The 13,630-nt window shown below is 43.8% G+C and overlaps 1 protein-coding gene and 1 long non-coding RNA gene across 2 annotated transcripts; one reads left to right on the plus strand and one right to left on the minus strand.

Moving 5' to 3' along the window:
- Nucleotides 1-3,281, minus strand: LOC103158640. Its single transcript, XR_004768870.1, has 3 exons — nucleotides 2,907-3,281; nucleotides 1,713-1,909; nucleotides 1-1,018 (listed from the first exon to the last, which is right to left on the minus strand). It is a non-coding gene; the product is annotated as an uncharacterized LOC103158640 (long non-coding RNA).
- Nucleotides 3,282-3,362: 81 nt separating this feature from the next.
- On the plus strand, nucleotides 3,363-11,916 carry Trim21 (tripartite motif containing 21). Its single transcript, XM_027407890.2, has 7 exons — nucleotides 3,363-3,495; nucleotides 4,762-5,157; nucleotides 5,515-5,610; nucleotides 6,642-6,872; nucleotides 8,589-8,611; nucleotides 9,156-9,256; nucleotides 9,560-11,916. The coding sequence occupies exons 2-7, from the start codon at nucleotides 4,762-4,764 to the stop codon at nucleotides 10,102-10,104; spliced, it is 1,392 nt and encodes a 463-aa protein (XP_027263691.1). The 5' UTR covers nucleotides 3,363-3,495; the 3' UTR covers nucleotides 10,105-11,916.
- Nucleotides 11,917-13,630: the final 1,714 nt, after the last annotated feature.

Consider the following 13,630-nt stretch of genomic DNA (forward strand, 5'->3'; position numbering starts at 1 on the left):
AGAGAGAGAGAGAGAGAGGCCAGTTCTCCAGGTATACCTCAAACCAGCCAAGTTACAACCAAAATTAATCTCACACTCCTGTACATTTGCTTACATCATTTGATCCATAATGGTGTCTAAGATTTGAGATTCCATCACTTCCTGGGGGAAGCGGAAGGAGGAAGTTGGGGTTCCTGGAGGAAGTGGAATGCTGTAATTATATATAAATAATACCAGCTCTTAGCCTGCTCTGGTTTTTGGGTTTTTGTTTTGTTTTGTTTTGTTTTGTTTACTGTGCCTAAGAAAATCTGAACAGTTTTCTGCAGTTTTCTAGTGATATTACTTACATTAAATAAATGGAATTTTTCAAACAAAATAAGTAATATTCCAGCATATCTGCTTTGCCTTCTACATTCTGTCTGGCAAGCACCATCTTTCTTTTTCTTTCAAGACAGGGTTTCTCTGAGTAGCTTTGGACCCTGTCCTGGAACTAACTCTGTAAACCAGATTGGCACTGAACTCACAGAGATCCGCCTGCCTCTGACTCCCAAGAGCTGAGATTAAAGGCGTGCACCACCACCACCTGGCTAATGCCACCATTTTTTAAACCTGCACCACCAAGCTTATTTCAAAAGCATTACCTGTAACCAAAGAACTGTTTTATATCTAACAAATCTTAATAATGGGGCTTCCCTACGGAAACCATTCACCTGGAATGTGCATCATCAATTAGAACAGGCACTCAGTAGATCTGGGGTATGTCCTGTTGAGAGCACAGGTACGATACCAATTTGGAAATCCCATCCGCTGTGGTCTGAATGTCTGTGTGTTTGTGAAATTCATATATGAAAATGATGATTACGATGATGATGATGATGATGATGATGATGATGATGATGATGACAGCAACAAGAAGAAATGAAGCTATGAATTAGGATCCTTTCCAAAAAAAGGATTCAAGGGCCTCATCTTGAGAAGACAGCAAGTATAAGTCAGCAAATCTGTTGCTGCCTTATCTTGGCCTTCCCATCTTCCACAACTGTAAGAAAAGAAGCATTTTTTATGAATGACTTAATCCATGGTATTTTATTACAGGAAGAGAAATCGACAAAGACCTTACCTATGAGAGTAAAGGGTAATTCTCATGCATGGTTAAAGCCAGCAATACTCTATCACCCACTCTTGCCTCCCCCCCCCCACTCCAGCTGAGCCCTTCCTCTTCCCAACTGGTCCTCCTTCTATTTCCAAGTCTTTGGAGCTTTTTAGGTCACTTAATTAGAAATAGGCAGAGGATGCCCTTCCTGTCCTGGCCAGAGTGGACTTATCCCTGCCGCACCCCCCTCGCCCCCCCCCCGACAACTTTGGCTATTGACATACATTAAACTCAGTGGAGACTACGAATAAAACCCAAAGTACTCCTCACTTCACTAACTTCGCCAATGTGCTGGACAGTAATGTCAGTGGCATTATTCTTTCCCAAATAAAGACTCGGGTCATTTTAACAGGGGGGATAAAGGACTGAAATACCAAAGTACTATCTGTGGGTAAATGGAATTTCGGATGACTGGTAGTTCTGTGTGCACATGTACCGATAGAACCCTAGGGTGGGTGTGTCAATCCAGTGTGTAAACAAAAACAGAGCGCCATCTAGTGTTATACAGCAAAATGGACACCTAATCTACCTCTACCTTATCTTGTAATAAGGTTCTTTTCTGGCCTCCATAGTGGCTTACTCGATGCCTGCATGAAACAGCAACAGGTCTTCAGGGTTATGAAGCAGAGTCGTTTCCTGATGTTACAGTTCTCTTTGTCCTTTCAGATGCTTGACTCTGATTTTCATTCTGCTGTCTGGGACTGTTTGTGTCCCTGGAATCAAATCCCACTACAGCAGCACAATCTAGACAGTGCACATCGCCTGGTGGGCCTTTGGCTGAAAAAAAAAATCTCTCTTAAATAGGACTAGAAATTTCAAAGTATTTGATATTTTATGTTTCCTAAATATAATAAATGTCAAAGGAAAATTCAACCAATGCTTTTTAGCGCAAGTATAATACAGTTGATGCTCACAATCTCAACTCCCTTCATTGGTACAGCACCTACCTAGACATCTAAGGAATAAATTTCTCACCCCAGACCATCTGAGAAGAGGGGAGCAAAATTGGAAGATAGAGAGATGGGAAAAGAGTATAATTAAAGTACACTGTATAATTAATATATGCTAATTAAAACAATGACAGGATCTTTCACCCCAGATTTTATTTTTTGTTTTGTTTTTCTTTTTATTTTAATTAGAAAGAAAATTATTTTACATGTCAATCCCAGGTCCCTTTCCCTCCCCTCTGCCTCTCACCCCCCCACCCCACAACTAACACCCTACCTATCCCATACCCTTTCTGCTCCCAAGGGAGTGTGAGGCCTTTCATAGGGGGTCTTCAAAGTCTGTCTTATTCTTTGGGATAGGGCCTGGGCCAACCCCCTTGTGTCTAGGCTCAGGGAGTATTCCTCCATGTGGGATGGGCTCCTAAAGTCCATTCCTATGGTAGCAATAAGTACTGATGCACTGCAAGAGGTCCCATAGATTTCCAAGGTCTCCTCACTGACACCACGTTCAGGGGCTCTGGATCAATCCCATGCTGGTTTCCCAGCTATCAGTCTGGGGACCAGGAGCTCTGCCTTGTTCAGGTCAACTGTTTCTGTGGGTTTTACCATTCTGGTATGGACCCCTTTGGCAGGGAGGTTGAGTTGAGGGAAGAACAGAAGAGAGCAAGATAAGAGATAATATAATAGAGGGAGACATAGGTTTAAAGAGAAATCAGGCACTAGGGAAATGTCTGGAGAGCTACAAAGATGACAACAACTAACAATCTAAGCAAAAGAGGAGAGGCTACCTTAAATGCCCTCCCCTGATAATGAGATTGATGACTAACTTGTATTCCATCCTATAGCCTTCATCCAGCAGCTGGTGGAAGTAGAAGCAGACAGCCACAGCTAAACCTTGAACTGAACTGAAATCCAGTTGCAGAGAAGGAGGACTGATCACCCCAGATTTTAAAGAACTACCAGTCTTGTGAGAAGGAATCCATTACTGGATGGAGCAAGCAGATAGTGAATCCTCTCCTTCCGGACCCCTTCTCCCAGATGCTCCCAGGTGTGAGGTGAAGACCCTTGTCAAAGGCAACACATCGATATCGTGTAGATTACATTGTTAAATAAGACCAGGAGGCCTCAGAGAGAACGAAGGCAGCAAGGCAGTTTCCTCCACCTGTGCCTGCGGCTAGCAGGCTAGCAGTCGGCAGCTTCTAGCACCTTTGACCTCTCTCTCACACGCTCCACCCAGTCTCCGCCTTCTCTGCTTGAGTCCTCCCCTAGCCGTTCAACTCTCCGCTCCTCCCCTTGCTCCTCCCGCTTCCTTCTAGACTAGCCTCTGAGAGGAAACTGAAAGTGAAATTTAGGGAGCAGGCTTGTGAAAGCCACACTGGGAGCTCACCCGTAGCCCATGCTGAGGACCCTGCTAAGGTGAGTGAGGCTGGGATCCCCGACCCACCTAGGAGTGCTCTCTCCTCCGCCCCTTCCCACCTGCGACTCCCACCCGAACCTGCCGGCGCACCTGCTGCTTCTTTTCAGCAGTGTTCTCTAGTTCCAGCCCTGGCTGGCTGCCCACACAGGCCTGTGGAAGCGGGGCTCTGAAAGTGACTTTCCCGGTGCCCTGCCTGGAAGGGGCTGTTTAGTGACTGGTGCCTGAGCTGAGACGAGGGGGCTAGTAAAGGTGGGAAAAGCAGGCTGTGAGCTAGCCCAGAGGGGAGCTCAGGGAAACTCCTGTCCCTTGAAGACCTCTGCTGGAGGTGAGTACTAGCCATTTAGAATGCTCTACTGAAAATTTATGTAGATTTAAGACTCTCAGCGCCCTAAAGGAAGTTAAGACAGGTACTAGGTTTGGATAGTCTTAGAGAAAAGCCTGGCAACTGCTCTCCACAAATGTGTATGGATAAGTACACATATTCACATATGTACATAAACATTCATATAGGAGAACATGTGGACACACCTACATTGATGCATTTGTGCTCAAGTATATTTTATAAATAAGAACATATTAGGATAAAAAACAGCTATGTATATATATGTATATACATAAATACATACACATGCAACCCTAATGACTGGGAAATGTACCCTTAGATGATGCCATAATGAACACACACCTTGAAGTATACTTCCATGAACCTATGATATAGCCTATTATTCATCATCATATTTGACCAAAATATCTCATGTAACGAATAACTTCGTAAACCTTTGACTCCTTACTCCTGCAGTTATTGTCAAGATTAATGAAGACGGACATAAGCAATGTAGCACCCAGTTGGAATATGGAGGGTGCTTGGTAAATATGGCATATGGTAAATGGTCACTCTCCGCGCCATGGAGGCGCAAGATGAGAGAAAGTGTGTGAGAGAAGTCTGGACACTGAGGGTTAAAGCAGGGATGGATATGATGAGCTGGAATTATTAACAGCATTATCCCCGCCACTTTCCAATGTTTCTTCTGGAAACTCAGTTTCCCCTTCTGCCTGACTAGATCAATGGGTCAGACTAGGGAGGAGAGGCTGCTGTTGTGCAGGTTGATACTCTTGCCTTCATTTGTTTCCTTCTCCTGTGTCATTTTCTCACATGTTTTCCTTTGCATTGTTTTGGGAACTTTTGGTATTGTCTTGCTTTTGCTTTTGTCATGCAAACTTTCATTTATCTCTTCCCTCCTCCTCTGCACTCAAAATCCTCCAAGATGGCTCTGGAAAAGATGTGGGAAAATGTCATCTGCTCTATCTGTCTGGACTCCATGGTGGAGCCTATGAGTATCGAATGTGGCCATTGCTTCTGCAAGGAATGCATTTCTGAGGTCGGGAAAAATGGTGGCGGTATATGTCCCGAGTGCCGGCAACAGTTTCTGCTCAGAAACCTCAGGCCCATTCGACGTATAGCCAACATGGTAGAAGACCTTAAACAAACAGCCGGGGATGCCAATAAGGACACCCAGGAAGACCGCTGCATGAAGCATGGAGAGAAACTTCTAGTGTTCTGTGAGGAAGATGGGCAGGCCCTTTGCTGGGTGTGTGCCCAGTCTGGGAAACACCTTGACCACACCAAGGTCCCTATTGAAGAAGCTGCTCGGGTATACCAGGTGAGGCTCTAGCACAGAGACACCCATAGATATAAAGAAGGTGCTCCATGAAGAATGCTCCGCTCCCCAGCATAGTGACTGAGAGTCATCCTTACAGGGGAATGGAGGGTAGTTTCTCATTGAGAGGAACTTGTGCATCAAATACAAGCTTATTTCTCAGGAGCCGAGACTATGCCGTGGGATGTGCGTGGATTATGCTTCCTCTGGCTTCCTGGTGAATTAGAAATGTAATGACCAGATCCCATTCCCCATCAGTGTCGCTCTGTTTTGTAAGACATACTAGGTTTCCCCCAAAGTCTTCCCATTCCCCTCTTCCACATCTCTATCTGGGGACTAACCTACCACCTTTTTCTACAGGAGAAGCTCCTCGTGGCTTTAGAAAAACTGAGGAAAGGGAAAGAATTCGCCGAGAAGCTGGAAATGGATCTTGCAATGCAAAGAACAGACTGGAAGGCAAGAACCCGGGGATAGGCTGGGTCCCAGGTCTTGATCTCAAGCAAGCATTAACTATGACTGTGCCTATCCAAGGGGTGGGAGAATTGTTATATAGGTCACTCCCCAAGGACCATCCACACTATATCTCTAGACAGAGAAGAATTTAAGAAAGAAAGAAGGAAGGAAGCTTAAAATCAGATGAGATTTCCCCCAATCTGTCACAAAGTTCAAGAATTACTGCAGAAAGTCTAAGAAGGTCACACCATCCCTTCTGACCCTGTCTCGGTGAATGACGGTCTTGTGATAACAGGTCTGAGGTATCCTGTGAGAAAATCCCAACTCCTGCACCCTTTAGACATGACAAAGAGGGGAGGGAACAGCCGGAAAGGATCTATGTAAGTCTGAGGTAGGAGGCCCACCTGACTCGGTGGCTGCTTAATGATGACCAGGCTATTAGTGCAAAGCCTGGTAAAGAATTAAAGTCTGTCGCATTGGTAATTTGCCAGGAGAAAAAAGGATACATCTGAAATTGACAAGGAGTGTAAGGGGCTCAGAGCAATCACAGACCCCAAAAGTGGAATGGGATTAGCAAAGACTGAATCAAGCTGTGGTGGCAAAAGAAACGAGATCATCTGTGCCATCCGGTGACCCTCCCAAGATAGCAAAGACTGTACTGAGGCCACTGTTGTCCCCTCGGGCCTAGGAATTGTGCATCATTGGAAGTGGGAAAAGATTTTACTCTCTGTGACTTGTCAAGATAGAAGGAGAACACAGGGACTCACATAGGCATTACTGGGTTTTGGAAGAAAAGTTGAGAAGATGTTGGTGCCAGAAGTTGCTGTGTGCCACTTAAACAATGCTGTTTGCTAGAGGCCAGCCGTGTGCACACTGGAGAGCGCACATTGTTGTGGGTGTGTGCGCGCACCTATTCCCAGACATAAACAGAGGGATGAGTGACCAGGGAACAGAAACGCCTCTGCCACCAAAGCCTAGGAAATTTTTATTAAAACTAAAAATGCAAAACTCCTGTCTTGCCCTTGCCACCTCAGAGAAACGTGGACATACAAAAGTCGAGGATTCACTCGGAGTTTGTACATCAGAATAGCTTGCTGGCCAAGGAAGAGCAGAGGCAGCTACAGAAACTGGAGAAGGATGAGAGGGAGCACCTGAAATTCCTGGGGGAGAAGGAGGCTGAGCTAGCTGAGAAGAACCAGGCCCTGCAGGAGTTGATCGCAGAGCTGGAGAGGAGGAGCCGGGGCTCCCAGCTGGAGCTACTGCAGGTGAGACCCATGCACAGGCACCAGGAGTAACTGGGAGAAAACCAGAACTCTCTGGAATGGCTCCTAATGCAAGTGCTGCCTTAATCTTTGGGACATTCTTAAATAAACAGAAATGTGGACCCAGGAGTGGCTTCCATTGCAGAACAACAGGGTATAGATACAAGAGAACATGCTCCAAGTAGTAGCCAATAGATGGACATCCCCGGTAGTGCCAGGTGTGGGAGCTGGAGCATGACACTTAGCACACGTCACCAGGATATATGGATATATATATATATATATATATATATATATATATTATATATAAATATTTACATATCTCAAGTGGTTTTCTTTTTTAAGGAATTAAATGAGAACATCCATTCTGGTGCTTAGACAAGTAGCCATAAGAATGTTTTTGAAAGTATAATTTCCAAAACTGAGTTGTGTCATTTCTCTCCATAGTGATAGGTTATGGGACTGTTTTTCTTTCCTATAGTCAGTGTCTCCACTGATGAAGCCATAAGGGGAGTGGATGCAGGAAAGTGTGCCTAACATTAGTCGTAGTTGGATTTTAATACTTCCTGGATTCCTGAGAGCTCCCTACATGATTTTTAATTTGTTCTGCTTCTGCAAATAGTCTCACTCTTTCCCCAAAATAAATTTAGCTTTAAAATAATTTTTGCCAAGGCATGATAACTAAGAAATTACATATTGGTGCTACTGTTTTTTCTAATTTTTTCCCGTAATGATAACTGCAGATTCCTAAACAGCACACAGATGACTTACCATGGTTCAGGTAAGTGCTACTGTGATCCAAGTCCATGGGTGAGAAAACTAAGGAGCAGAGACATTAAGAGACTTAGTGAGAGAGTCAAGCTAAATGACGTCAGTTTATCTAAGTAGTAAGAGACAAAAAAATAAGATGAAACACGTACATCATTATTTTTAAAATCCGTGTGTATTCTAAAGCCATCTTGCATCCACCCATGATATGTTAGCCCCACCCCACGTTGGAAGACTATGGTCTAGATGATCTCTGTGCTTCTTTTCTCACACCTCCGTCCCTGTCTCTCAGATAAACATTTCCTTGAGTGTTTGTTCAGAAAAGCTGATTATATTGGTTTGGCTTGGAAGGCTTTCCCTTGCTTTTCCCTTTCCTATCCCTGAACTGGCTCCCTAGTGCCTTTTGACTGAGCCTAGAAGGTTGCCAGTTCCAACATTATGGGAAGGAATATTCTCACTTAAGCTCACTCTAAATAAGGCAGAGGATTAACCACAGCACAGGACAAAGCTTTCAACCAACTAACCCTTTCTCCCCAAACTATTCAATCCCATAAATGGCAAGGAGCCTTTCTGGATATCCTACCTCAGCAGGAAGGATATCCTTCCTGCAACTGCCTCTGGGCTTCAGTCAGGTTGTGTTATTTATTTTCCTCTTCTACTGTCTCCATGGTAAACCCCCCTCCTCCAAGAACCTAGCCCTTCTAATTTGTTTTCTCAATCAGTCTGTAAAGCCCTGGTCATATCCTAGCTACAGGCCATATCCATGTTAGCTTCCTAGATATTCTAAGAGCAGCCATGAGTCCTTTCTGCTAAGAACTAGTCAGAATTGTCTGTGGCCCAAGGAAAGGCTGCAGAGCAGGGCCCAGAGGAAACATGGGTGATGTCACATGACCCTGGGAATTCTGTCAATCAGAAACTCCAGAATTGACTCTGTGTCTCTTCTCTCCTCAGGAGGTGACAATTGTCCTGGAAAGGTAAGGAGAGGTTTCCTCAGTTAGAAAAGGGAACGGGAAGTATGTGTGCATAGAAATGGTTACTGAGTTAGGCACACATGTATTGGGAGTTTTCCCCATGCACCCTATTCTCAGAAACCTGGTCCTCTCTAAATTGTTCTCTGGCCTCAAAAGGCTAATGGGCATCTCACTTGGTGGATTGCCTGATGTAGTTAGACTATATCATCTTTATAAAGTCCCCACGCCAAAAAAAGGTAATCTGAGTCTGCTAGGACTCCCCAGGTTCTTCACAGAACTCACCCTATTAGATGGTTGCCTGAAAACTAAATGGAATCCACTTAGTAGTGACCTCTAGCTTTGGGAAGAGGTGGAGGTTTATTTGAGTTTCCTAGAACGTGGAACTCTGAAACTATTTTTTTTTCCTTTCACATAGACAGTGAATTCATGAGTATTTGTAAGTTTGTATTGAATGTGATTATCAAAGTCAGTCCATGAAGAATGTCATTAGGACCTAGAGTAGAAGACAGGAGTGCCAAGTAAGATTCTCAAACTCTTTTTTCCCTAGGAGTAGATCCTTGAACCTGGAATCATTAGATGTTACCTCCCCGGACCTGACAAATGCATGCCATGTGCCAGGGCGGAAGAAGATGCTGAGGACATGTTGGGGTGAGGTGACTTCTAGGAACTGTGGGCTGGAATAGAAGGGGATAATAAGGGTGCAGAGTAGACGGTCATGGAGAGCACAGGATGGTAGCATGTGGAAGAGGTGTCAAGAGAATGTAAGTGTAGTACAGACACACAGGTAAGGTTTCCTCACACGTCAGAGGAAGTACCTGGGTTGCTGTGGGTCATTTCCTCACATAGTGAGGTTCAGGGTCACCCCTCACCTTTGAGTTTGCATGAATGCCCTCACTACAGGCAAAGAGTTGCTGGCCCCACCCAGGCTTACCTGTGATCTTCTTTCTGCAGTACATATTACTCTGGATAGAAACACAGCCAACCCATGGCTCATTATCCCAAAGGATCGGAGACAAGCAAGGATTGGAGATAGCCGTCAGAATGTGTCTGAAAATGATGAGAGATTTAATAATTACCCCATGGTGCTAGGTGCCCAAAGATTCACCTCTGGGAAGATGTACTGGGAGGTAGATGTGACCAGGAAGGAGGCCTGGGATCTGGGGGTTTGCAGAGAATCTGTGCGGAGAAAGGGACATTTTTCACTCAGTCCTGAGAATGGCTTCTGGACCATTTGGCTGTGGAAAAAAGACAACTATGAGGCTGGCACCAACCCCCAGACCACCCTCCACCTTCAGGTGCCTCCATGCCAAGTTGGGATCTTTGTAGACTATGAAGCTGGCATTGTCTCCTTCTATAACATCACTGACCATGGCTCCCTCATCTACACCTTCTCGGAGTGTGCCTTTGCTGGACCTCTACGGCCCTTCTTTAATGTTGGTTTCAATGATGATGGAGGCAATGCAGCACCTCTAAAGCTCTGCCCACTAAAGATGTGATGATCAGGAGCTGGTGCATATTGACAGCACCTTCTGGACACTTGTTACCTCCTCCTTGTCATGATCAAGGTCCAATGACTACTGGAGGCCATTTCTGGCTACTGTTACTCACTTCCTGTTGGTGTTCCTCAGCCATGCTCTGCCTTTTTTGACCATCCAGTTGGAACCATCCCACACCTTCATCTCTTTAGAGGAGTCAGGGCCCCAGAATGAAGGCATTAGATGGAGATAACAGAAAGTCAATGTCAACTGACTTTCAACATCAATATTCCTAACATAGGTTCCTTAATGATTCCCTCCAGTGAAACAACTCCTCACAATGGACCAAATTCATCTAGCTCAGTCAAAATCACATTTCTGCCTCCTTTGTATGGCCTATTTTGTTTTCTTTTCTATATTTCTTGGCTATTACCTTTGGCCAGGTAGCTATTCCTGTATCTTCCATGGCTTGCAGAAGGGCTTCCTAGGAAACTATGTCTCAGTCCTTGTTGATAAAGCCCAGAATATGTGTCTTTAACATTGTATATCTTTTGGTTTGGGTTGGTTTTTCTGGTTGTTGTTGTTGTTGTTGTTGTTGCTGGAGGGTTTTTTTTAATTTGTTGTTTTGTTTGTTTGTTTGTTTTCCCTCCCCGGAATATCTTCCAGGGTAGTGAAAGTGGTTCAGGAAACAGCTAAATATAACAATGACAGTATACTTGATGTCCCCAGTGACAGCCAAAGTCTAGGTGCCATGCTAGCCTGGTGAGTCTTTGCAGTTGAATCTCACAAGAAAGGGAAAGTTGTGCTCAGAGGCTGACAGTTGTCAGTTTATAGGTGTGCTCTTCCCTGGTTCCATTGCCTTGAAGAAAGTGCAATTAGTAGCTGAGCTGGAACACAAATATATCCAGAGCTTCAAAAATGCTGTAAGCAGATTTAAGAAGGATGGATAAATGCACAATAAAGAAAATCCAGGATGATTTTTTTTAATTCAGTCAGTAATTCCAGAGGTTTTTCTATACACTATGGATGGAAACAATTATGACCCAGCAGCTGCTAGAAACAAGAAACTGCAGCTGCTCCCTTGTTGTTCCAACTCAAACTGAAGAAGCCTCTCAGCTCTCGCAGTGCAGCCTCACAGAGACCCATTTCAACACAGAACTTTGATGACTAAAGGTTAACCTGGGGTGGTGTGAAAGGATCCTGGTGTGGGCAACTAGGATGAAAAATGTCCAGTTGGTGCAACAGGTCAGAATATTGAAGCTTACTACTGAAGACTTAACAGGAGAGAAATGCCTACCTCAGAAAGCTGTAAGAATCATTGAGCTAGCTGGCTAGGAGGATGGGCAGAGGACTATAGACATTCTCTAGCCTCAAGTGAAGACTTTGTGGTACCCAATGAAGAGGCCTGGGAGTAGAACAAGAAGAGTTTCAACAGCTGGGCCAGAAGAAAACATCTGTATTTCTTTCATTCCAAAACATGTTTAACAGTGCTGTTCCTTTTTATTATCCATTCTTAAGAAAGACACTTATGGGTTTTGTTTGTATTAAAAGAACATTTTGCACCCCCTCCTTTGTCAATAACTTTGAGATCAAACTTTGACCTTGTAGCCAAGCAGTGGCTTGTCCATTCAGGGGAACAAAGAGGCTGACCATGGGGTTCACCGTGTGACTGCTGGTCACATGGTTTTGTCGAAAAGATGTTTTTGTGGAATGCATGCAGGTGGAGACACCAGTAGTGAGATGTAAACACTGAATTGAACTTTGAGCTAGTGTGAAGTTTGGTAAAAAATGTTTTGATAAGTAAATAAATTCCTTGGGAATATTTAAAATACACTTCTGTGTTTCAAGATATAAAGCAAAACCTGACAGATATTTCATTTTCTCATAGATTTTTGTAAGCATACAGTAAGTTTCATTATTACATTTTTGTGCAAACATATCAATGCGCTCTGCTCACATCCACCTCCAAGACCACTCCTCCAGCATCATCCTCTGTCTTTCCCACAAATAGTCCTCCCTTAACTTTCATGGGTTTTCATTGTTGTTGCATCTGTTTTATGTGTAAGAGTGAGAAAGAAAGAGTGAGCTTTCCTCCCTGCTCTTTCCTCCCCTCTACAGCTCTTACGCCCATGGATTCAGGTTGGCCTTCCAACAACACCCTGATCACAATGGAGTCCATTTAAGAGCATTTTAGATGTTTGGGGTTGTCTTGATGTAAGTCACTTTCTCTGACACCCAGAATGAGGCTATGTCCTCTCTTGGACTTCGGATTCTGCCTTGGGATTCTTCCAGTGGAAGAGAGTGTTTAATAGCTGCTCTGGGCCAGGCCATGGAGTTGAAGAGCCCACAGTTCTAGCCAGGACTTTCAGCCTGTAGGACCAGCCCAAGAAGGAGCAGCAGTCATGTGTACAGCCATCTGGGCACTTTGTGGATGGATACTAAGTCCTGCGGTAAGGCTGTCTGAGAATGGTGTGGATACTAGAGCCTGAGCATTGCATTCCTTGTGCCTATGACAGAGCAAGTTCTCAGGAAATGATTGTTAGAATTAGTACTAAGAGAGCATAGCTAAAATTTTCACCTTGACTGATGTTGGAAGACTGTCATACTTGATCTGTATAACACATAATATTTCACAGAGTCTCTAGAATAAACAAATATAATAGGTTTATCAAAAAGGCATGCCTTTTGTATTATAAGGTATATTGGTCCTTCCCCATACCCCTATTTCTAGACCCTGAAAGTCCTTGGGCTTCTCTGGGAACTCAAAAGGGAGAAGGAGCTCCAAGGAGGAGCCCAAATAGTGGCATACTGGTTTTCTTGGGAGTCTAGCATATATTTGGGTTTGTAAACAAATTCTGTTGACATAAGTGCATGTCTGAAATTTTCACATCTGTGCAATCAAATTATTATTTTTGTAACAAGCTGAATATTCTCTATTGATAGAATACACATCCAGAAACAGAACTGACAACATCTCAGCAGATCCAAATGGGTTCCCTTCATGTCATAACCCTTAACTTCAGAAAAATACCAAAATAGATTTATTGTAATCCTTTGACTACATCACAAATGAAATTATATAAAACCTTTCCCTCCTTTCTCCTATGTCTAGCTTAATTTTGCTTCATAATGTTCATAATTCAATAGTATAATGATAAGACTCATACCTTCTTTTAATTCTGTGTGTCTTTTAAATCATGTTTCTTGATCCCACACATTTCCTTGTCCCTTTGAAGCCACCCTCCACCCATGCATATACCCCAAATAAAACAAAATTTAAGAGAAAAAATAAAATAAGGGTAAAACTTAAAAATCTCATCATGAAAGCTGTGATGTGACACAGTGAGTCACACTGTAAATCCCTTTGTCCACATATCTTTAATAATAAGTGTTCATTGCAAAGAGTCATTGGTCTGTTTCAAGGTCTCTTGTTCTAGTACACTACTGATGCTGGTCCTCACTAGGACTCTTCCTGGGTATCCTGTTGTTGCCTCATGTTGTGGAGATCCTGCAGCTTTGGGTCTGTGGGTCAGGTTCCTTCATGTGC

Source organism: Cricetulus griseus, chromosome 3, assembly GCF_003668045.3.
Source record: "Cricetulus griseus strain 17A/GY chromosome 3, alternate assembly CriGri-PICRH-1.0, whole genome shotgun sequence".
In the NCBI taxonomy this organism is placed as follows: domain Eukaryota; kingdom Metazoa; phylum Chordata; class Mammalia; order Rodentia; family Cricetidae; genus Cricetulus; species Cricetulus griseus.

What these genes read in the sequence shown, in the direction of transcription:
- Trim21 (XM_027407890.2), top strand. Translation starts at nt 4,762, where the DNA reads ATGGCTCTGGAAAAGATGTGGGAAAATGTCATCTGCTCTATCTGTCTG. An exon ending in AAGCTGCTCGGGTATACCAG is followed by an intron (nt 5,158 to 5,514) that starts GTGAGGCTCTAG and finishes CTTTTTCTACAG; the next exon opens with GAGAAGCTCCTCGTGGCTTT. An exon ending in CCCAGCTGGAGCTACTGCAG is followed by an intron (nt 6,873 to 8,588) that starts GTGAGACCCATG and finishes TTCTCTCCTCAG; the next exon opens with GAGGTGACAATTGTCCTGGA.